The sequence below is a fragment of the Trematosphaeria pertusa genome (genome assembly GCF_010094035.1).
Source record: "Trematosphaeria pertusa strain CBS 122368 unplaced genomic scaffold BU26scaffold_4, whole genome shotgun sequence".
Classification (NCBI taxonomy): domain Eukaryota; kingdom Fungi; phylum Ascomycota; class Dothideomycetes; order Pleosporales; family Trematosphaeriaceae; genus Trematosphaeria; species Trematosphaeria pertusa.
The window spans coordinates 1,282,238-1,304,921 of record NW_022987215.1 but is presented as its reverse complement, the minus strand read 5'-3'; the positions used below and the strand labels follow the sequence as shown (position 1 = coordinate 1,304,921).

General features: G+C 54.8%; 8 protein-coding genes across 8 annotated transcripts; 4 read left to right on the top strand and 4 right to left on the bottom strand.

Moving 5' to 3' along the window:
* Window positions 1–157: 157 nt before the first annotated feature.
* Window positions 158–4,044, bottom strand: BU26DRAFT_452213 (TBC-domain-containing protein). Its single transcript, XM_033824786.1, has 4 exons — window positions 3,085–4,044; window positions 2,683–3,034; window positions 1,797–2,635; window positions 158–1,733 (listed from the first exon to the last, which is right to left on the bottom strand). Exons 1-4 carry the CDS (start codon window positions 3,893–3,895, stop codon window positions 382–384), a joined length of 3,354 nt encoding a protein of 1,117 aa, XP_033687119.1. The 5' UTR covers window positions 3,896–4,044; the 3' UTR covers window positions 158–381.
* Window positions 4,045–4,404: 360 nt separating this feature from the next.
* BU26DRAFT_251065 (D-arabinitol dehydrogenase-like protein) lies at window positions 4,405–5,846 on the bottom strand. Its single transcript, XM_033821134.1, has 4 exons — window positions 5,223–5,846; window positions 4,750–5,175; window positions 4,563–4,701; window positions 4,405–4,514 (listed from the first exon to the last, which is right to left on the bottom strand). The coding sequence occupies exons 1-4, from the start codon at window positions 5,729–5,731 to the stop codon at window positions 4,473–4,475; spliced, it is 1,116 nt and encodes a 371-aa protein (XP_033687118.1). The 5' UTR covers window positions 5,732–5,846; the 3' UTR covers window positions 4,405–4,472.
* A 192-nt stretch (window positions 5,847–6,038) lies between these two features.
* Window positions 6,039–8,024, top strand: BU26DRAFT_251044 (DNase I-like protein). The gene is made up of 2 exons (XM_033821132.1): window positions 6,039–6,325; window positions 6,493–8,024. Exon 2 carries the CDS (start codon window positions 6,512–6,514, stop codon window positions 7,805–7,807), a length of 1,296 nt encoding a protein of 431 aa, XP_033687117.1. The 5' UTR covers window positions 6,039–6,325; window positions 6,493–6,511; the 3' UTR covers window positions 7,808–8,024.
* Window positions 8,025–10,454: 2,430 nt separating this feature from the next.
* BU26DRAFT_251060 (uncharacterized protein) lies at window positions 10,455–11,096 on the top strand. Its single transcript, XM_033821133.1, has one exon. The coding sequence runs from the start codon at window positions 10,662–10,664 to the stop codon at window positions 11,004–11,006; it is 345 nt and encodes a 114-aa protein (XP_033687116.1). The 5' UTR covers window positions 10,455–10,661; the 3' UTR covers window positions 11,007–11,096.
* Window positions 11,097–13,159: 2,063 nt separating this feature from the next.
* On the top strand, window positions 13,160–13,681 carry BU26DRAFT_561882 (uncharacterized protein; the record flags this gene model as incomplete). Its single annotated transcript, XM_033832967.1, has 3 exons — window positions 13,160–13,426; window positions 13,482–13,499; window positions 13,553–13,681. The coding sequence occupies 3 exons, from the start codon at window positions 13,160–13,162 to the stop codon at window positions 13,679–13,681; spliced, it is 414 nt and encodes a 137-aa protein (XP_033687115.1).
* An 83-nt stretch (window positions 13,682–13,764) lies between these two features.
* On the bottom strand, window positions 13,765–14,848 carry BU26DRAFT_516807 (uncharacterized protein). The gene is made up of 3 exons (XM_033828422.1): window positions 14,355–14,848; window positions 14,158–14,288; window positions 13,765–14,100 (listed from the first exon to the last, which is right to left on the bottom strand). The coding sequence occupies exons 1-3, from the start codon at window positions 14,546–14,548 to the stop codon at window positions 13,898–13,900; spliced, it is 528 nt and encodes a 175-aa protein (XP_033687114.1). The 5' UTR covers window positions 14,549–14,848; the 3' UTR covers window positions 13,765–13,897.
* A 359-nt stretch (window positions 14,849–15,207) lies between these two features.
* Window positions 15,208–17,509, top strand: BU26DRAFT_538903 (acyl-CoA synthetase/AMP-acid ligase-like protein II). The gene is made up of 7 exons (XM_033831480.1): window positions 15,208–15,371; window positions 15,422–15,492; window positions 15,547–15,694; window positions 15,750–15,785; window positions 15,839–16,323; window positions 16,378–17,213; window positions 17,307–17,509. The coding sequence occupies exons 1-7, from the start codon at window positions 15,270–15,272 to the stop codon at window positions 17,423–17,425; spliced, it is 1,797 nt and encodes a 598-aa protein (XP_033687113.1). The 5' UTR covers window positions 15,208–15,269; the 3' UTR covers window positions 17,426–17,509.
* On the bottom strand, window positions 17,410–22,582 carry BU26DRAFT_516804 (uncharacterized protein). The gene is made up of 5 exons (XM_033828421.1): window positions 21,938–22,582; window positions 20,585–21,887; window positions 20,508–20,533; window positions 20,356–20,454; window positions 17,410–20,306 (listed from the first exon to the last, which is right to left on the bottom strand). Exons 1-5 carry the CDS (start codon window positions 22,396–22,398, stop codon window positions 17,555–17,557), a joined length of 4,641 nt encoding a protein of 1,546 aa, XP_033687112.1. The 5' UTR covers window positions 22,399–22,582; the 3' UTR covers window positions 17,410–17,554.
* Between the last annotated feature and the right edge of the window lie 102 nt (window positions 22,583–22,684).

The window sequence follows — 22,684 nt, the reverse complement described above, 5'->3', positions numbered from 1 at the left end:
TCTGCATGTTTGGGTGCTGTTGGTGTTATGGCTCCGGCAGTCAAACTGGACGTTAGACATTTCGAGCTGTGAACGGGTAAGTCATAGAGTGCTTCGAGTGCTTCGAGTGGTCGATCCGAATCGGCGTACCCCAAGCGCAACCCTCTTTCAAAGATATGGGAATCATACAAGAAGCGCGCTGGTAGTCGCCTAGAGCCATAATTAGGAAGGACACCTGATAAGCATGAGCCCATATGACAGCGAACCGATTTAAGAATACGAATGCCAGCTAACCAGGCCCTGTCCCATGAAAACCACTGATATCAAGCACAATAGCAACCGCCATAGCTCCAACAATCCAATCCCATGACACGTAAGCAATCATCCACAAAACCTCTACAACTACCGCTCAAACTCCAGCACCCTCCTGCTAGCATCACTCGCACTGCGATTCCTCATTGGCTTGATCTCTCCCTCGGTTCCCGGTCCCGCCGGCGCCAACAGATCCGGCGCGCTCCCTTTCGACGTATCCACGTCTGCCGTTTCCGCGCCCTCTAGCAAGTCCGCATCCTTCGCATTTGAGGGCTCCTCTTCGTCTTCGTCATCGTCCTTGTACCGATTCGCTTCCTTATCCAACTCTTTCTGCGCCTCGTCCATTCTTCGTCGAACCTCCGCCGCCACGCGCATACCATCAGTGACAATGTTATCCAGCATGCCACGAAGGCCTTTGCCGGGAGGTACGACGCCAGCTCCTGCGCCGCCCACCACACCAGCCATGCCGGATGTAGCGGCCGCGACCTGCCTTCCAGCATTCGAAAAAGTGGTGAGATTCGAAGAGCTGGAAGCGTGTGAAGGGAGAGGGACATCTGCAAGACGGAATGACGATGAGAAGCCGACTTCGAAGAATTGCTCCAGCACTTCGTCGGCGAGGATGACCATTCGGAAGGTGGGAAGGGTAATATAGAGTGGTTTATTAGGGTCGAGGGCGGCGTTTGCCGCTTTGGCCTTTTGCGTCCTGGCTTCGGACCCGGGCGAGAGAGGATCTGTGTTTGACGGCACAGGAGAAATAGGATGCCTCTCATGCTTGTGTGTTGGAGACGTAGGATTAGGATGCCTAATGGCTGTTGGGGTGCTGGGACCTGACCCGAAGTCGATGAGATCGTCTTCCTCGTCGCCGCCAATCGTAAAGCTGTCGAGACCATCCCGTGTTTGCTCTACCGCGCGATTTCCTTGATTTGAGGGATGATCGGGATCTGCGTATTCGAAACACCTCCGGATGAAGGCGGATACGCTGCTCAAAAAGTGCTCGTCACGGTTGCCACGCTCGGGGCTGCCACCAGCTCGGATGTCCGTCATGGACGGAGAAGGGCTTATCGACTCACCGAGCCCTCTTCTCGACAAAAAGAGTAGGGCTTCCGATATCCTGAGAATGCCTTCGCGGTCGACTCTGCCGTCGCCGTCGTCATCATAGAGCTCAAAGAAGTAGCTAATGTTTGACATGATGTCTTTTGAGCCCTTCACAGCGGCAAAGCCTGCGACAACGTTTTGTAGGGATAAGGAATTAGCCATATCTGTATCCCAGCGCCGGAATAGTCGTCTCATGAAGTCATGCTCTGCAGGCTCGGGCCCTGAGCCCCAAGGAGATGTGGGCGGTCGACTCCGTGTACTGCTACCGAAATAGGAGTGGGGAGTCTGAGTGCCGTTTGCTTCGGGGGGTGAGCTAGGTGAGTCGGTTATGGCCCACTTAGCAATTCCTATTCGATCGTAAGTAGGTGCCACAGATTAGCAGCGCAGATATAAGCGCAATGTTGACTTACCGGCCAAGAATTCTCTAAAAGCATCGTAGTCCATCTGTGTCGGGCTTGGGCCAAGCGCGACTCTCCCTTTCTCGACGCTGGTCCCTGAGAAGCCAGTAACAATCTCAGTTGCCTTGCTCTTACCGGCTTTAGCCTTCCTAGCTGCCTCTTGTTCCATGATCTCAGCTCGCTGCTGTCGGTCATATAGCACAGCGTAAAACTTGTCGTACAGGAAGCCTAGATCGTTAAGACTGAGCTTTTTGCTCTCCGGTCCAAGGTTCCGTATGGAGGTGCGTTTGGTGAAGCTTTCAATATTTTCAAGCACCGCATCCTTGTGCTTTGCCCTTTGCTCTGATATTGTATTTTGCGTGATGCCCGCAAATTCCTTGAAGGCAACCACCATCAGCTCTTGAAATCTCGTAACAGCCCGAAGTTTCGGATTCTCCGATTTGGGATGCGCAGACTCATCCAGCCTCGCAAAGTACGACTTGAGCACCGATATGAATGTGCCATCATCCGAGGCGTCCAATAGCTCTTCACCGTTGATTCGTAGAATGGCCAGACCGATCTGGAAGAGAACCTTGGGACCTTCGAGGAAGAACACGTCTAGAACTCGAAACGCGAAGATGAGGGGCATCGAGTTGATATAAAGGGATAGAAACCAGGGTAGGGACACGACCGATAGCTGGACATCAGATTTGACAAGGTGGTCCCATAGTATGGGCATTGTCTTCTCCACGAGCGATTCGAAGACCCGCTGGTCAAGTAATGTTCCGTACATGGTTTGTGAGTAGTATCCAGGCAGGAGGCGGTCACAGAGCACAGAGAGAAGGAAGAAGGCCTGGGCTTCAGACATGTAACTTGTGGGATTAGAACAGGTTGCGAACTAGCAAAGGGCGGCACATACATCAAGAGAGCTGCCACGACAATGTTCATTGCCTGGCAATAGCCGACCTCTTCATTGGTCCAGCTGTAAGCCGTCAAGACCCTTCTTAGCCGGCCGATACCCTCCTCGCTCTGGAAGCCCGGGTACTCTGGCAAGCTCCTGTTCAGGTCCTTCTCAATCTCGTCTATGGCTAGCGATTCTCTACCCGAGAACTTTGCTAGCGTTTCTGTATATAGTTTGGGATTCTGAAGGCGCAAAAACCACGACCCGGTGGTCAACTCCCAGATTTCGCCGCGTAACCGATTCGGTAGGCCGACACGGATTAGTTTGTGGAAGGTAGGTTGCCGGATGAGCGTAGCGCTGCGCCCGTTGTCTGTCGACATTGTCAGAATTCAGTCGAGCCGATCGCCTGTGGTATCTTACCTCGCAGATACTCCTTCCATAATCTGATCTTTGTCGCGTCCCTCAGTTTCCGCGCATTTCCGGGATATCTAAAGACAAGGCCAAGCCCAGTGTCTGGATGCTCTCTGTCCGAATGGGCGTCCTGGCCGCCGGCCTTCTTCTCGTTACCGTCGATCGAGAGCAGGTATTCGGAGTAGCAGTCGCGAACCACTGTTCGAAGATTTTCGACCTCCTTCACGCCTTCCCGCAAGCCCTTCTTGAGACCATCGCAGAACCGCTCGCAGTGCTGACGGCTACCTGCAAGCTGGATCGTGAGCTTCTGCCCGCTTGGGGCTTTCGACTTCGTGTCCGGTGTGCCGTTCCACGTTGTTATCGCCAGAGCAAACATGTAGCTCTGACTGTGGAGCCGCTCGACTCTGCGTATAGCGCACAATGGCAAGGTGAAACCATTGCCCGCGGGGCCGGCCCCATGAGTCTGGCCGGTGAAGCTGCTGGAGGAGCTCAAGCTGGCCGTGTTCACGAAGCTGGAGCCCTGCGTAGAGAAGCAGAGGTACTGCTCGCTCAGGTGCAGCTTCCCGACATAGTGGTTCCCCTGACTCAGCTCCTTCTCAGAGGGTGTGACGTCTCCAGAACCCCTCGTCGAGTGGTGGGGCGAGAGTGTAAGCTCGGCGGTGATTTCTTGGAGCGGGTTCTGCGAGTCGGGGAGCCGGAACTGGTGGCGAAAAAGCTCTGCTTTCGAGGGGCGTCGGTCGGATGAGGTAGGGCTGGCGATGTTGAGGGTAGGCTCGATAAACTGCTGGGCTTTCTGCACCAGGTTCGAGATGTTGAACATGGCTGTGGGGCTACGGCCGTTAGAGCGGAAGGAATGTGTGCTTAAACAAAAGGTAGACTAGATGTACACTTCATCGCGGAGGGAGGGGGTGAGAGCAACCACTGGTCAGCTTGGAAGGGGCAGCGGCATGCGTAGGGCTGAGCTTGGAGGTGTCGCACTTGCGGCGGTTCGCGCACGGCCCCGCCGAAGCTTAATTCGGCCCTCACGTGACACGCTACAAAAACCGACCCAGAGCAGGAACAGACTCGACACAATGAACACGGTGCAGAAAGATAGAAAAGGCGTGCTTTCCGTGCTATCGGAAAGAAAAACTATTACTGATAATTATAGCGGCTGCCGAGCCCGGGCTGCCATTCATCTGAAGGAGCATTCATCCTATCAATCGACAAAGGGAACCATACCAACCCATTATCGCCATCGCCGATCCGTCCCATCGAGGTGAATTTCCCGGCTCTAAACGCTAAGGCAGATGCAACGATTCTGGTGGGTGTGTTGAGTACCATCCAGCCCAAGGAAGCGACGATTCTTTCTTCCATCACCACGCCGATCTCCAAAGAAATAGAGCAGCCAGCTCCCATTAAGTGCAAGTGTAGGCTCCATCGACTCTTAGATCCGCGCCCTAATTCATTGTTAGTCAAGTGAGCAATTGGAATATGAACAAACATACAGTAACGTAGAGACTGGCGTCACTAGCTAGAAATGTGACCGCCCCCATAAGATCTTCAGGCCGGCCCATCTTACCAACCGGAATCAGAGAAGTCCACTGCTTTTGAAGATCTGGGTTATCGTCGAGGATCTTCTTGGTTCTGTAGAATTATTAGCATGCTTCCGGCAACAAGTTCAGCCATACATACAGAGCCGTGAGCATATATCCTGGTGAGATGCAGTTGACGCGAATGCCGGCATGTGCCCACTCGACCGCCAAACTGGAAGCCAGATGACGCACGGCAGCCTTCGCCGCATTGTACGGAGCCTGCGGCTGTGGCACGTTGACGATTGAACCGGACATGCTGCCAATCATGACAATACTTCCTGGAGCGTTCCTCTCCATGAGATGCTTACCAACGGCGACGGCATACAAGTAGGTACCGTCGACATTGACACCCCAAAGCTTCTGCATGCGATCGTAAGGATAAGAGATAGCATCGTAGTTTTCGGTAAATCCAGCAGAAGTCACCAGATTGTCGACCTTCCCGTGCACCTTGATGATCTCCGCCAATGACTGGTTGACCGAGGTGGGACTCGAGACGTCGCAGAAATGAGCAGTGACTTTCGGAATCCTGTACTTGTGTAAGTGCGAGTAATGGACCAGCGGCACCTTACTCACTTGTCGGCCCCAGGGTTTTCAGCTTTGAAGGTGTCGATGAGTCCTTGCGCCGACCTCTGGGCTTCGTCTCTGTTCATGTCCACGATAGCAACGTCGGCGCCGCTAGTGACAAGAGCTTGAGCCATGACCAGGCCCAATCCTCTTGCTCCACCAGTCACGACCCCCACACGCCCCTCCAGCGAGAAAGCAGCCAGCGTCCGCTTGAAATGGAAGCCTCCTCTGCCTTGAACCGGCATCGACGGTGGGAGGTCCTCTTCCTCGGGGTACTCGACGCGAATGTCATCTTTTGTTCGTGCATACTGACCTTCGTGATCACCACTCTCCCCGGGCTCGCCGGACGTTGTCGCAGCGTCGACATTGTCCCGGTCCGGCTCTTTGTCGAAGCGACGTGGCGCGGAAGAGAATTGGCGAGTGGGAGGAACAGCTTGTTGTTTGGTTTTTGATGCTGCTCGTGGAGCTTGCACCCGGGCTGCGCGCACCACCTGCCGGACGAGATGAGATCTGAACATTGTGGTGAGGTGCGATTGAGGGGCGGGACTGAAAAGTTTTATAAAAAGCAGCGGACTACTTAAACGAGTAAATCCCACGACTCAGGTTATCGTGATCTCAATTCTAGGCGTTGAGGAGCTAAGGAGGCCAGACTGGGCCCGCACCATCAGCTGAGTAACAGAAATAGAAAATAGGGAGGCTGAGAGCACATTGAGGAGTGGCAGGTGAGGATGGAGAGCTCAAACTCACGATGCACCAGAATTGGCCCTGGAGCTTTGACGGTGGCTCCCCACGCTGTTGCCCTCGAGCGAGTGCGATGACGTATCACAGCTCGCGGCTGGCAACAAGGGAGCTTTGTCGAGCTTTGGTTCGCCAAAGATGTTCAAGAGCAACGCCTGCCCGCATCCACGTCTCCTCTTTTCATCAGCCATCGTCACAGAAACCTGTCCCACCTCCCAAGAATTTGTGGAGTTCCGTTTGATCCGGCGCCTCTCGCCTGGAACACCGTCCCAGCTCCCACGGGCCTAATTTTCCTCACGACACCTGCACCACACTGAAATTGTCGAAAATATCTGCAGTGCATGCGGTTGGTTTTGTCTTCTAGACCCTCTCCTGTAGGCCCTTCTGCATAAAAGTGTGGACGTTCATACGGCATGCTGCCGGCGTCAACGGTATCGTGACTATCCACAGTACGATGCGCTGGCAATCCCTACTCTTGACGGCGATGCAATGCGCTGATCGTCCTCAACAAACGTCACGGTGGCTGACTGGTGCTTATCAGCGCTTTGGAAACACTCACGATGCCAATCCAGAGCTACCTTCTGACATTCAATTGTGCACGTAACCTCGTCAGCCCCGACACGCTCGCACCTTCTCTCTTCGACGCCCTGCCGAACGCCGCTTCCGTGCCCGACGTCGTCGCCATCTCCTTGCAGGAAGTCGCGCCCATCGCCTACTCCTTCCTCGGGGGCTCGTACCTGAAGCCCTACTTCGATCGCGTCTCTACAACGGTCCATTTGGCGGCCCATCTCCGCAGCCATGGCAGCGAGCGGCTCGAACATATCGCGACGCGGAGTCTGGGGATGACGGCTCTCATGATATTTGCCAGGCCGCGATTCGCCGAGAGGATACGATGGATACAAGCGGCAGGAGCAGGCGTCGGCTTCTGGAACATGGGCAACAAGGGAGCAGTGGCTCTGCGGCTTGGGGTCTCGTGTCCAGACTCGGATGATACGCTCAACCTGAGCTTTACCGCAGCACATCTGGCGCCCATGGAGTGGGACTGCGAAGGGAGGAACAAGGACTGGGAGAACATTGTGCGGAACATGGTCTTCCTCAACAACGATACGTCGGGCTACACCTCCAGCGAAGAAGTGCCTCTCCTCGCTTCCGCCTTAGACCCGCCAGCGGACAATAATGGCTTGTTCTTTCCAGGCAGCCATCTATTCCTCGCAGGGGACCTCAATTACCGGACGTACGACACTCCTCCCGGGCCGGAGGCCTACGAATCTTATCCACAGCCAGTGGCATCCGAATCTTCTGCCGCACACTTTTCTCATCTGCTAAAGAAGGATCAATTGACTCGAGAAAGGGAAGCAAATCGGACGCTCCACGGCCTCCAAGAGGTCCCTATCGACTTCCCACCAACCTACAAGTACTCGATGCGGAGGCAACATCGGGAGCACAAACGTTCGTCGTCAGACGTCCAGGAGAAGTACGAATGGGCAAAGCATCGGTACCCGAGCTGGTGCGACCGAATCTTGTACCTGCCAGCACCCCCTTCATCGCCGAGACTTGAGCCGCAACTATACACAGCTCTTCCTGTGCAACCTACCTCTGACCACCGACCCGTTGTGTTGTCATTGCGAGTCGACGATAGGCCCCTTCCTCAGGACGCGGAAGACATTCGGTCAAGACCCCCGTTTCCTATAAATCCCGATTGGAGAGCTCGACGAGATGCTGCCCGCAGGTGGGAGGTCATCGTTGGTATTCTGTCTTACCTCGCTCTGACCAAGAAGGGTAATGCCATTATAGTGGCTGTTGGCGGAATGACATTCGCAGGCTGGTATTTGGCGGCATGGCTAAGTAGAGGATAAAGGTAGTGTTCCGTACAGCCTTGGCAGATGTTCGGGATGCTTGTTCCTGCGCTCCCGGCTCTTCTCCGCTCACCGCACGAAAGGTGCCCATGGAATATCGTACGCCAAGTCTGTCATGCTGGATATCCGGAAGAATAATCGCATACGCTTCCTTTTTCTGTAATGCGTTCTTCCACTGCCGCGATCGCCTGATACTCGAAGCATTGCCGAAGCATCGACCTTCCGCTTCTACCCCATCCCTGCGATACCTTCCGGCACCTTCCGAATTGCTTCATGCACGAGCAGCTGTCAACGACGGGATGACGTCCTCAGATGCATGGCTTTCGCTACTTGGGCGCTAACTGCGACCCTAACGACAGCGCGTGCCATAAAAATAGCGCAAACCTTAGCACGGCTGGACTCTCGAGTACGCCCGAATACGGTACTTTGGGCTTATGGGAATTGCCGTCGATTTTGCATGGACAACGCACCTCGCGGCATGGTGTTACCATTCCTGCTTTTGCCTGTTATTAGATGGTTTCCGCGACAGGCACAGGGTCTGCCAGTCTTGTCCAAGCTTCCCAAGCAATTTTCCGGCATATGTCCGCAATAGATTGGTTGGGGGTAGAGCACCAAGCTCCTGCGCATCACCCGCACTCTTGAAACACTTTCTGCTTGTTTTGCATCTGTACGTTCACCGCCAAAAACTTGAAATTGGCCGTGATACGAAGCTACGTCGCATACTTCCTTTTACGCCCCGCCTGGGCAGAGGCTCAGCGTGGAGTTTATTCCTATTTATTACCCCTTCATCCTGCATTTGGTGCACATGGAGATTGGGATTGCCCTTCACCACGACGTCCCTCCGTAAAGTCTGCACTGTGGGGTCCTTAGTTCGGAGATCAGGCCGACCAGCCCCGCAACTCTATCCAACCAGGACTGCAGCTGCAACAGACAAGCCATCCTTCAAACCCAACAAAAGGCCCAATATCTCACCTCCGACCTGATGCATCTGCAAGTGAAGCAATTCGGCCTTATCCTCGGCCTCACTTTCCCGTCAACCCCACCACTCACCGACACCCCCGCTTCCAAACTGCCCCACCGTGAATGCCCATACGCTAGACCCAATGCAAACTTATCAACCTAGCCGCGCAGCCGGCGCCTCAGACGTCACGATGCAGCGGGCGCCAACGTCGCTCGGGACCCCTGGTTCTTGCAACCGCTCCGATCGCCTCTACAAACTTCGATCGATCTGAGCCTTGCTAGCTGCAACTTTGCTAACCGGGTCATGTGTGAAGAGCCGTCTGGCCTTTTGCATCATGCTGTTTGAGGATGGGATTGTCGGCGCTGGACCATGGGATATGCGCGGTCGGCGGGAGGCCTTGTGGGCGGGGAGGAGTTGGAGAGCGGTCTAGATAGACGATGATGGGATGAATGGAGGATGCATGTGCATCAGGATGAGGAAGTCAGTTAAGCAAGGCGGGCGATACGAGAAACCCAACCCCGAGCTTGGAAGCCGTGATCTCAGCGTGACATGGCGATCTGGCATGCGGTTTCAGACTTTTGCTTTTCGGTGTAACTGAGGACGAAGGGAAAGGGACCACCTGGCATGCAAGGATTAGTGCAATGACGAAACAAATAAACGAGCCTTGTACGAGTTGGGAAAACCGGTCTTGTTGTGAAGGATTTTTGCTGCAGCGTGCATATTAAGGTACCGAGGCTCAGGAACTGTTAAGTGGTTGTCCCATTTGGATATGATAGGTCTATTTGATTGTTCGGTATTGGATTGAAGAGACGAAGAAAAAAGCCTGCCCTTGACCCGTGTGCGTCTGTCCGTGACGCCGGGAAGGAGTTCTATGTGTGCGCGTAGGTATTAACTTCCTGGCTGAAAAAGATTTGTGCTGCGAAGTGGAATGCCGATATCTTCTCGCTGCTTGCTTGCTCCAACGCCTGCGCTGTTCCTGGCCCGAGTCTTAAGAAATCCCGCTGGAAAAAGTCGCTTTGGTATATGGTACAGAAGAATGGCAATGAAAAAAAAAAGACCCAGTTGCCCCGTGTAAATGCTGTGAAGGTTCCTCCTATGCTGCCCTAGTGGTGTGTGTTGAATCGAAGAGTCGAATGGGGTGGGCGGGGTCCGGGTGGTAATGTGGTGCTCGCTGAACACCGTCGCTAAGTTTCAAGTCGTCGTGATGTCGTGACGGCGTAGATTCGTGACCTGATTTGGGCGTTTCTGAGATTGACGATGACTGCGATCACCGGCCCCGGTTGGAGACTTGTGCCAGCGAGGCGAAGGAGGATGTCATGGCTGAGTAGGCTGCCTGTGGCCGGCCGTTGACTGATGATATGGAGGACGAGCTGTTGGTGCGGATGGTCTGGAGATTGAGCGTGACGCAGCTATCGCAGCGGCCGCCTTGGGCGTTGCAGCGACCGCGGCAGCCCCTCTCGTAGTTGACGCAAGAGAACATTGTGGTGGGTTTTGTTTGCAGAAGGCGTCGAGCGATGTAGAGAAGTGTAGTGTACTGTGGTGATCGCTGTGGTGGCCAGTCCTCAGGGTTGGAACTTTGTGAGCGTCTATGGCCTAATGCAGTGCCGGGCGGACGTTGAAATATATGCGCAGGGTACGCGTGAATGCCCGATGATGTAGCTGTGAGAATACCTGTCCCAAGGATGCAGGGTGCCTGCGAGCGTCTGGGCCGGCAGAACAGCAGGTAGCGTGCCCAAAGTGCAAGCCTAACGTGCCTTGGACGTATGCACAGTGTGACGGTCGCAGGTCGCTGGGGCCAATGGGCGTGCGCGAGCGCGTAGGGGGTTGCGGCGTCGTGGGAGGGGCAGGGATTGCGTAGATTTCGGGTGCCGCTGACCGCTTCAGGAGTCAAGTATGATGCGCAGTGTGAATTTCGGTGACGAGTGTTTCTACCGCAGGCGCCTTCGCGCCTTTAAGCTGCCCAGGTGGATGAGAGGGAGTGCCTCGCGGCGCGGACATACGAGCGGTCCGGCCGGAAGGTGCCCAAGGACGAAGCCCCTCCTGACGTGGCCCAAGCGCTTCGTGCTTCGTGCTCTTACTCACTCCCCAAACCAGGGTCCTATAACGCACGCATGCACGACGACAGGCTCGTTTTTGCTCACCTCGCAGCTATGGCCCGAATCCCGGTGGACCCTGGATGACACCTCAGTCTCTCGTCCGACTCTTCCGGTAATAATTATTGCGTACGGCGGAGGCTGAGCGGCAGCTGGGAGCCGAGTGCGTCCTTCCCACTAACGCAGGCGCAGGCAGCGTACGAAAACGGTCATCATCAGGCTCGTTCCCCTCACTGCTCCCAGAATGACGGAGGGGTTCTGCGAGAAACAACCTTGGAAGAGACTGGTTGGTCGCAGTGCCTGCTAACACGTCAAGCCCGCCTGCATGGGTGCCAAAGCCGCCAGGGCCGCCCGCAAACGAGCCCAAGGTATGAGCCCAGAAATGCCGCTCGCGACTACTTACTCAGAACATAGACTGCGCTCGTGCCACGAAGCTTGGTATATCCGATACCCGTCTCCGCCCTCTGCGATTACGTTGTGCTGCAGGGCTGGCTTACTGAATGCAGACCGCGAATAGGCGGGTGATTACAGCTGGTCCGAACCATCACCACCCAGCTCAACAACTGCTTCCATAAGCCCAGTAGCAGGAGATGCTCAGTCTATCCTCACCTGCTTGCGCGGATTTCTCCCGGTCAGCAACGTCCACGCAGTTATTCCCGGGATCATTCTGCGTAGCTGCTTCTCGAACGCCCGCCTTTCCTGTTGCACAGCACGTGCTTCACACAGTCTAGACCCAGTGTCTTACTGACCAGTCATGCGCCGCGCATTCGCGGGTTCCCACTTTCGACCGTTTGCGACTTATAACGGGCCTTACTCCGAGAAAATCTACGCGCGTAGGTTTGACCCGCAGCGCGGGTTTTCTCCTTGACTGGTCCACGGAACCGTCGGAATTTGCTTCGGCGCGTCATCTATCGCCGTATCATGTTCTTTCCTTCGGCCGACGTCACTATCGTTGAGCGCGAGCAAGCAGCTGTTCGCGCCGATACGCCCATCCTACTGTCTGTCACCGTTGGCTTTTGCGGCCATGCGTCTCAATAGTGTTCTGTGGGTCTTGCGGTGATCTTGTAGATCGGTCGCATGGAAACCAGCATCCGTGTTGGAGCGATCGCCGGTGCTATTTATGTCGCAGAGCTCTATCTCGCTGTTACTATAGGCATCTCTACCGTTGTATATTTGCATACTGCTTGTGCAAGGTATAATCTCCTCGTCTCTTCAGCATGGTGTATTATTAACGCTCATTAGCCGCCTTCCTGACTAGGAAGTTTCACGACAGTTCGTGGATTCCTGCACTAAAACGCTTGTCACCAACAAACAATTGGAGCTTCCTCATCCAGTATAGCGGGAGCCAGAGTCTCACAGAGTGAATATATCCACCACGAGTCGTTCTTCGCAGCGACCCCTTCGCCGACAAGGGCGCCTACTCACATGCGAAGTAGAAGTTCGCCAAAGCCATCCAGGTCCACATTGCTGTCCGAGGGTTGCTTCTGCTCACGCAACCGCTCGCATTAACCCAAAATTTAAGCATAAGCTCAGGACATGCTCTCATCCTCGCCCTTGCACCTTTGGAACCAAAAAGTACTCTTATGCTCACAGTCCTCAGTGCACGCCATTTCAAATCCGGAGCAAAAACAAAAGGCAAAAACATACAACAGCAGGTATTCGCCAATGGTCACCCACTTGACTACTAGTCTGCCGGTCGAAGGTTTATCGTGTGGAGAACGGACGGGATCCGGAGTGATACTTCGCCTATGGTCGTATGTGGAAGAGATGGGTTTAAAATCTGGTAGATATACAGGGATATCGAGGCATCAGTTAAACACGCGTGATGCGTTAGGAACCGTCGAGTTCAAACAGATTGCTGCAGTGATTCGCTAAACAAAGATCCTTTTCAGGAGTAATCCATCCATTCACACTCCAAATACAGCTCCCGGAACTCCACTCAATCGACGTCGTCACGAAGAGGGACGTTTCACGACAAGCAAATTCAGACCCGTACGAGGCTGTAGAGGGAGCAGTATAGTGCTTAAAACTAAGAGCTGCGCCTCTCGTAAGTAAGACTCCAGCAGCAGAAGCCATTATAAGGTAGTCGCAGGCATTAAAATGCATCTAGTTAAGAGTACTATGCTTTGGGGCTTCCTTATTCTGGGATTATATGATCTGCGGTGATTATCACGCTAATACGGGTGCGTCCTATACATTACCTCGCGTGGTCCTGCGTAGACCGCTCTTAGTTAATTTTCGTCGACGGTGTCTACTAGAGAGCGCTCTAGCACGCTTACTACTCCCGTCATTGCTATTATGGCGAACGTCAACAACACCTCTGACGACGGCACGAACGATATCGCCGCCAAACAAGAGTCTCGGGACAGTTCAGGCGACGCAGCAAGCCAGGAAGCCGCCACGCAAGAGAACAAAAAGTTCTATAACAGCTACGAAAACTACGACAGGAAGCCTCAAACGCAAAGGGGCAATTTCGATCCCGGGAAAGAGCCGAAGGAAAGTAGGCATGATCGCTTCGAACGAAAGCACGAAGAGCGCGCGAAGCTATTGCGAACGGGACTGCTGGTAGGTCTCTACTAGCTCTCGGCGCTTTAGGAATGATCGCTAAAAGTGGGTGTAGTTCCACCTCCAGGACCAGGTCCGAACTGGGCTAAGGTGAGTTACTGTGTGTTGCTCTACTTTTAGATGCAGATTGGTGACGTGGTGCAGAATCGTGAGAGGGCACTGGCCAAGTATGCGAAATCGACCCATCGCAGACACAAGAAGCACGAGAAGAAGGTGAGGCAAGCGGATACTGGGGAGAGTGCGGGTAACGATTAGAGTGGGAAGGAGACGCGGGATGACAGTGGGCATGGTGCTAAGAATGATGCCTAGCTACCTGTATCCGGACATGGGAAGGAGAAGACGATGAGAGGTGAAGGGACTTCGATCGATGGCTACTACCAGCTTACGCACCGTATGACGGCGGCTCAGACCCAGATTAAAGCAGCTGGAACATCCATAATACACAATCAAACGAAGCTGCCGGTACCCTACCTAATCATGAAACTCAGCGATCCCATTCGGGCCCCACCAAGCCTCCTGGACCTTCTCCTCAAAGCGCCTCACAGCCGCGCTACGGGGCTCATGCTGCCAGTCGTACTGTGGAAACAGGGCCAGCAGCTCGCACAGTATGCGTCTCAGCGTCTCGATATCCTGCCCCTCTCTCAAGACGAGCCTATGCCATTCGGTGCCCTCATCTGCAACGCATCTCTCAGCGCTCATTCCCCGAAATACAGCGCTCAGACATCACTTACAGAAATAAGTACCGCCCGCCAAGCGAATAGCCGTCCACTCCAGATACTTCCCGATCTTCGGGTATATCCTGCGTCTGTCCATGTCGATGTACTCGAGAGTCTGATTGAGGGAGCGACTGTTCTTTTGGAACCTGCATAATTGTCCAGTCAGCACCCAAGATCCTGAGAAAGCTACTAGGCGATGGTTGCATGCATACGCGTAGCTAGGATTATGCGTCTTATACGCGCGCTCTCTCTCGTCGGCGTCGTCGGCGTCGCCGAACTTGATGTAGAAGCACTTGGCATCGCGCCACTGCTGGCTTGTGTGGTCGAAGATGCGCTCCTGGAGGCAGCTGCCCTCGCGCTGGGGGTTAGGGCTGATGACGAGGTAGGAGTCGTAGAAGTGGACCATTTTGAAGAGGGGTTTGAGGAATAGAGGGAGGGAGAAGAGGGGGGTGAGTTGGAAAAGATTATATAGGTTTTTCTGTGGTGAGAGGCTGAGTGGAGAGGTTGCCCGGATAGAAGAGTTTCTGGATTAGGCATAGGGCGTAGGATTCTGGTTGCCTTCTCTGAAGTGGTGGGCTGAAGCTTTGTCTTGTCTGTTCGGCTGAGTGCTGACGTTTGGGGGCTTCTTCTGCATGCTCATGGTTGGAAACGTTTGGAAGGTGGAGGCCCAATCCAGTCTTGGTCCATCCTCGTGAGAAGTTGAAAATGACGCGACGTTGCCATTCTCTCCTAATCCCTCCGAGCTTTTTGAAGTCGTACTCTGGTAGCGTTGGGCGGTTCCTGCAGCTTCTACTCAGGCCCTCAGAGCTACCCCGCAGGAGAGGGAACGACCTTAAAAAGGTACTTCTATGTAGCATCAAGACCTTGGAAGTACCTTCGAAAATACAACCTCATCTCCAAAACAAAATTTGCACTAGGAAATACCAGCAATAGTGAAGCGAAGAATTTGTGCGAGATATTGCCATGTGCGGCTTCCCGTCTCTTCGGAAGCTTACCCCAGGCGGGGTACGGACACGAGGCTTGTGTCGATCAGCCGCGGCCCAATTCCGTCTACAGGCGGCCACCTTCACACGGCGACACAATGCGAGCTCCGGCCTCCTTTTACCTCTCAATGTGCGCGGCAGAAGATGTTCCGCAAGGTGTCCGTCCGTTCCTGGAGGTTCACTGTGCCATCGCATGGCGCGCGACGCGGCATCCTGACCCAAGCTTACAGCGCGGGACCGACGGAGGTAAGCGAGCTTGGTTCCACGGCTATGCACAATATTGACAGCTTCTGCAGCCTCCATTGCTCGAGCAAACCGTACCGGAGCACTTCGCGGCCATCGTCAGGCGGTATGGCGACCGTGACGCGTGAGTGATCTGCTAAACTGCGAACGTCACGGACTGGGGCTGATGCTCGCTCAGGGTGATATCCCGTCACCAGCGGACGCGCTTGACGTACGATAAACTCGACCAAGACTCGAATGCGCTGGCGAGGGGCCTGGCGAAGCTCGGGATCAGGAAAGGGGAGAGGGTCGCCGTGTCGTTGGGAAACAACATCGAGTATGCGACTGTACGGTTCATAGCCTCTGGATGCTTGCACGGCAACTGCTGATACGCTTTTCAAGGCTACATACGCGTTGTTCAAGCTCGGTGCGATACTAGTAAGCTCCTCAATGGCACTTTGGAGCTCTTCGGCTGCTAATGAACTATCTAGGTCCCTCTAAACCCGGCCTTCAACGCGCCCCAGGTCCTCTCTGCGCTCAACCATCTCTCCGCTTCACATCTCATCATCGGCGCTGAGACCAACCTGCCTCGCAAGCCGCCACGCTCAAATATACCCCTCCTAGAATCCTTCGTCCCCAACCTCGAAGGCCCGTCGCTCGAGACCGACATCGTGCCCTCGCTCCAATCCATCACAATTGTGAATAACTCCTATGGCAGAGTGGACACATACGATTATAGAAATACAACGACCCAGTACGAGGATGTGCTGGAAGACGGAGGCAGTGTGGGCGCGCTGCCGGATGCGGCGCTGCATCCGGATGAGATCGTGAATATCCAGTTTACAAGTGGGACGACGAGCATGCCGAAAGCTGCGTGTCTGAGCCATAGGAGCATCTTGAACAATGGGAAGAGCATTGGTGATAGGATGCTGCTCACTGCTGAGGATAGGGTGTGCTGCCCGCCTCCGCTGTTCCAGTAACCTCTCACATCTCCGCGCCTTGAGCGATCTACGGGCTGACAGTTGAATAGCTGCTTCGGATGCATTCTAGGCTATATGGCTACCGCGACCCACGGCTCCGCCATTGTTTTCCCAACCGAAGCCTTCGACCCCCTGGCAACTCTCCAATCCGTCCGCGAATACCAATGCACCGCCCTCTACGGCGTGCCCACCATGTTCGTCGCCGAGCTCGAACTCCTCTCCCATGGCGCCGTGCCGCACAACGGCTTCCAACATCTGCGAACCGGCATCGCAGCTGGCAGTTCGGTCCCCGCCGAGCTGATGCGGAAGTTGCACAAGGATCTGAATCTGACGGAGCTTACAATATGCTACGGCATGACGGAAACGTCGCCCGTCTCCGCGATGACAACAACCGATGACCCGATGGACAAGCGGATCGACAGCGTGGGAAGGCTCCTCCCGCACGTCCGCGCCAAAGTCGTCGACCCCTCAGACTGGACACGCATCCTCGCGCCCAACCAGCGCGGCGAGCTCGCCGTCTCGGGCTACCTCCTCATGCGCGGCTACTGGAACGACGCCCAGCGCACCGCCGAAGTCCTGGTCCCCGACGCCAACGGCGTGCTATGGATGCACACGGGCGACGAAGCCAGCATGGACGAGCAGGGCTACGTCAAGATCACCGGCAGGATAAAAGACCTGATCATCAGAGGCGGAGAGAACATTCATCCGCTCGAGGTGGAAAATTGTCTGTTTGCGCACGAGAAGGTTAGTGAGGTTAGTGTGGTGGGGTTGCCGGATGAACGGTATGGAGAGTGCGTGGCGGCGTTTATTGTCACGCATGATGGGGTTACGATGACGGTGGAGGAGGCAAGGGAGTGGGTGAGGAGGCGGTTGAGCCATCATTTAGGTGAGTCGGAAGTCCTTTATGCACCTTTCGTACTTTCAGCGGCTGCCCTCCGGTTCTCGTCATGAACAACACCTCACTAACTTGGTTATCTAGTGCCCAAATACGTCTTCTGGGTCGACACGTACCCCAAGACAGCAAGCGGGAAGATCCAGAAGTTCAAGCTCAAGGAATTGGGAATCAAGCTTCTCCAAGAAGGCAAAGGTTTGCATTGAATTGATTCGAACCAATATGCACCTTGGTATGTAGATAGGTACTTATAAACATGAAGACCAAAAAAAATCAAGTCGTCAGATGCTCGCAGGCATGATAAGCCAGCTCCTCATGAAAACTGCCGCAGAATTCTAATACACAGGAATGGTCCACTGCTCCAAAAGAACGTCGACGATATCCCTCTCGCCATCATCATCCTCTTTTCCAGGCTCTCTGTGCGCCTCGCCTTCTTCGACGTCCATCGCCTCTGCACCGCCATCGCCATCAAGGCTTCTCCTCTCCTTGGTAACTTCCCCGACCCTATCCTGAGCACCCCTTCTAGGCTTCTTACGACTTTCTTCCTCGACGTCACTCTTACTCTCCCTCATCGCTCTCTTGCGCTTCCGCCCAAGCATATCCGCATTCCCACCCAGCTCTGCAGACGCAGCTTCCTCACCGCGGCCGCCATCACCCCATTTATCGGCCTCCAAGTCTTCTGCGCTGCCACCGGCCTCGCGCTTCTTGCCGATTGTCTCTTCGAGCTCCTTGACCCTAGCCTCCTGCTCTGCAATGCCCCGGTCGAGCGCCGGCGAGGTGCCCGGATACTTCGCCTTGCCGGCGCGCAGGCTTGAGAGAAAGCTGCGGGCAGTGTCTAGGGCGACCTCGGTCGGACCGCGCTCGGTGCGCTTGCCGTGCTTCTCTCGGTTCTTGTCTACAAGGCTGTCAATACCAGCGGCACCAAGGGCAGCAGTAGCAATTCGCTGGCCCTTCTCGCCAGTCCAGGGACTAGGAATGTTGCGGCTGCGGAAGGCTTCGACGGCACCGGCAACCAGAGCGCCTTTGGCGGCCGGCTCCCACTTCTCGTCGTTCTTGCCCCCATGTCGTGCGTGAGGAGATTTTCGACGGCTGGAGGGCGAGGGCACGGTTACACTGTCGCTTCTAGCTGCGGCTCCTGCTCGCACGGCTGGACTCTCAACGGAAGGTTCACGCACATCCTCAAGCTCCTTGGTTTGGGCCTCCTGCTCGGAAATAGGCTTTTCGAGAGCCTCGTTGGAACCACTAGCTCTCCGTCTGCGAGACAATATGGCTGCAGTGGTATTGCGTGCGCGCTTCAAGCGCACTTGGGGATCGTTGGAGTCATCTACGGTCCGGGTGCCAGGGGCATGCGGATAATCGAAAGCTTCGACCATTGGGACTGAGGGAGACGGGAGAAAAGGAGTCATTGATGTAGGCAGCGTCGCAGACTGCGGCGTGCCGAGGAATGGTGCAAGTGGAGTAGGAGGGGTACGATCGCGATGGGCATACTCCCAGCCGTGTGCCTTCTCCATATGCTGCTTGCAGTTCGACTGTCGCGCGGAGGCGTATGTACAAGGTGGGTAGAGGCACTTGTACTGCGGAGATGCACTCTCGATTCCCTCATCTTGTCCCAAATCTAAATCCAGAGACCTGTCATCGTGCAGTTCGAATTCTTTTGAGAAATCTGACTTCTCATCTGATATGGATGGGGGCATTGGCATGGGAGATAATGACCGGGGGCGTTCAGTGATTATTCGCTCCTGTCGCGGCAGTGGAGCGCCTTCTTCTCTCTCACGCGCCTCTTCAGTCCCTCCCTCACGAGCGTTACCTACGTCGGTCTCCACAGTAACAGCGTTTTGCTCCTTCGTATGAGGACGAGTCACGGGCGGCCTAGGCGTATCTCCAAGGTTCTCATGTGGATCGTACTCTTGCTCAAGCTGGTCCATATGGTTAGAAAATGGACCAGACATGGACGGCGTCCTTTCTTCGTTATTAAATCGTGACCCGCTCCCAACAAGCGGCTCCATCGTGATTCCAGGCGGCGGTCGAGTGCCAGCAGGTGATCGACCATTAGTCCAATCCTTTTCTCGAGAAGAACTTGATACTGTCTCTTTTGCGCTCTCGGCCAAAAGGGTGTCGCTTGAAGGCGCTGAGGTGCCTAGGCTGCTTCCCAAACCAGAAAACATCCGACCGAATTCACTCTTAATATGCGGATCCCTCCCGAAGGATGAAGGATGTGCGTGCGTATCTTGTACGGTCTGCTGGAACGGGCCGCTCTGCGTCGCACTGCCGGCCATCCCACCGACCATCTGCATTTTACTGATTTCTCCGATAGGCGGTCGAGGTGCCAGATGCGGTAACCTATCCGAAGGTGGACGTTGTGTCTGGCGCCCATAGTTCGACGCCAGCTGCGGAGAGGCGTGAGGACTATTGGAAGGAACATCGAGAGAGAGACGTGGCCTAGTATGCGACGGTTGGAGACTCTGGTCTTGTTTAGTGGCACGGTTTCTGGAATCGCTGGTAGTGACCTGTTGGACTGAGCTGCTATGTTGAATCCGTGGCTGTACCCGCGTCGGATGCGGATATGAAAAGCCTGGAGAATAACCTGAAGGGGAAGGCAATGAGGGACCTATTCCGGAGGGTGGTCGTTGGAGTGGCATCTGTGGCATGCGGGATTTGGGGCTACCCGCCATTCTAGCGCTGTGCGGGTGAGGCTGATGAGGGTGCTTCATTTGGGGTCCCTGTTGATGTGACTGTAGAAGCGAATCGTTTGGTGTAGGCTGCTGCTGTTGCTGAACGGATGGGTGCTGATAGTAGGCCGACTGCTGCGGTAGTAACTCATATGGCGTATAACACAGGCTTGCAGAATGTCGGTAGATCGGTCGCCCATGTTCATCATGTTCTTGTGCTTGCAACGGTGCGGGAGGGTATGACTGAGGAAGAGGAATATCAGGCGAACGACGAGGCGGAGGAAGGCTGGAGCTAGAAGAGTATGTTGGTGTCGGCAATATTGGTTTGATTCGACGACCAACGGCATCCATGCCTGTTCCAGCGGCAATATCCTCATGGATTGGTGTAGCGGGGCTGATAGCGCAAGCATTGTCCTTGCTGAGCCAATGATTAGAACTGATATCGAGGCCCAAGGATGAACACGTACTGTCTGTCTCTGTGTCGCTGTAGCAGATCTACTCGGAAGAAGACTTTTCCGCACAGATCACACCGTACCTGGTTCGGGCCGTGGTTCTTTTGGTGGCGCCTGCTGCATTGTCAGCACTTGCTACCTTTGTTGGTTTGTCGTACAAATCCCACCTGAGATGCTCCGCTCTTGTGAAAGACTAAGCAACAGTTAGCTTATTGAAGCCATAATACAACCGCAACATGCATACCTTTCCACATTGGCAAGTGTGCACTTTAAGGCCCTTCTTAGCCTTGCTGATCCGCCCAGTTTTGGTATAGTGAATAGGCATGCCTTCCACGGGCGTTTGGTCCCCGTTCATCTCGGAGCCGCTCTGATTGTCCTCTTCAGTGCCTTCAAGAGAAGGTGGTGACTCGCTCGTGGCGTGCGATGGCCGCTCTAGCGCTGAGCCTGACTCAGGCTTGACTCCGATATCAGTAGTAGGAGTTCTAGCTTGAAGCATAGGAATGCTAGAGTTCTTCTGCTCGTGCTCATTTGTTTGTATGCTAGGCCTCGTTGGATCCTGCCAGCCGTTTGATAAGCTTGATCTGGGCCATTGAATCGGGAACTGGATCTCCCCAAAACGAGAAAACGAGCCGGAAGAGCGTGGCACATTCGATTGGCGGGGAGAGTCAGAGTTGGTCCGGATGTGAAGAGATTTCGCCGGATTGAAGGTGAACACAGAGGGATCACGATTAGCTGTACCCTCGTCAGACGGAGCCAGTTGCGCAGAATGGGAGCGAGCATTCCCTTGCGCTCTACCATCCGATTTTATCCGTGAAGCGGGCTCTCCTTCCCGAACTGGCTGCGAGTTCAGAGTGACCGGCCCTAAGGGGCTAAAGAGCGGAGGCGACTTTGCATAAAAATCTGCTTGCGTGAACGACCTTATAGAGGGCAACATCTTCTCAGTCCTCTCAGACTCCCCCCGCATGCCACTCCATGCTTTAGACGGCGGCACAAACTCCTGTAAGGGTGCCGTAGCAGCCGCATCAGCAGCCTTGCGAAGCACTATCTCCGACTCGAACTTCCGGCAAAAGCGTCGATATAGCTTGCTTACGCGATGTTTGGGATAATGGCCTGTGGATTGTGCGGTCGCGGCTTCGAACGACTGTTGGAGGACAGTGATCCGTTTCAATAACTTTTGCACATGGTTCGCGCATTTGGTGAGCTCCTCAACGGTCAGGTGCTCTCCCTCATCGTCAGTTACAGTGTCGTCGCTGTCGGAGGTACCGGAGTCGTCCGAAAGAGGCGTAGCCATGGCAGTGGGACCTGAGTTGGCGGCACCGCTTTGATTCGCTTCTTCCGGTGCGACGGATGTCGAGGACCTGACCATGAAGTCGATAGTGGGGACGCGAGAAGGCGCATTGGAGCCACGAAGGGTCTCCTCGTCCTCTAGAGAAACTTTGCTTAATTTGCTTTCCAAGGCTTGGAGGGCTTGGAGCGAGTATTGCTGTCGTTGGTGGAGCTCACGGATCTTTTCACGCTCTTGCTCCAGAGCGCTCTTCTCCAGTTCTCTGCAGTCCTCGTTAGCGTGGTAGTCCTGCCGTGGAAGAGGTTGATGTACCCCTTGGCCTGCCCGTTCGCGAGCTGCAGGACATGAAGCAACAGCATGAGACTATTCTTCAAGCTCTCCAGCCTTCTCCGCAGCAGCTCAATTCTCTGCTCTTTCAATGGCCAGGAAAATTTGCCGAAGGTGCTCAGAATCTTCTTCCCATCCTTGCACACCTTCCTCCTCTTCTCCACCACCTCTTGGATCTCGCCGAAGACAGCATCGCATCGCTTGATGAGGCCATTAGCATCCTGGATAGCCCTCCGAGACACAACCGTTTTCCCATCCTCCTTTTCAAAGACTTTTCCGACGCTGTCCAGAGCGTTCGCTGTCAGCATCACGTCGTCGGCAATGTCGGCGACGTCCCGGTCCGCACGACTCGCCGAGCTGGCGAAGTTGTACAAAGCCGTGGACAGCTTAACGCCTGCGCCAGCTATCTGGAGGATGCTGGCGGCAAGGCCGACGACTTCGGCCATTGCTCCGAGCCGATTCGCTTGGGCGCAGGCAGCTCAGGCGTCATGGGAAGGGTAGGTACGGCTGCGATTGCGGCTGGAGAAATGCGGGTTATCGCATAGATGCGCTAATCCTCTCCAAGCTCACGTAAGGACTCATTGATGCGTGTGCGGTAAACAGGTCAGCGAGCGAAGAGGCGTGTTGGAGCCAGGAAGCGAAAAGAAGTGGCATGTGGAGGGCTGCTGGAGGGGTTCCGTAATACGGGATGAGGCTGTGCTCGGTGTGCGACGCAAAGTGGCGCACGCACAT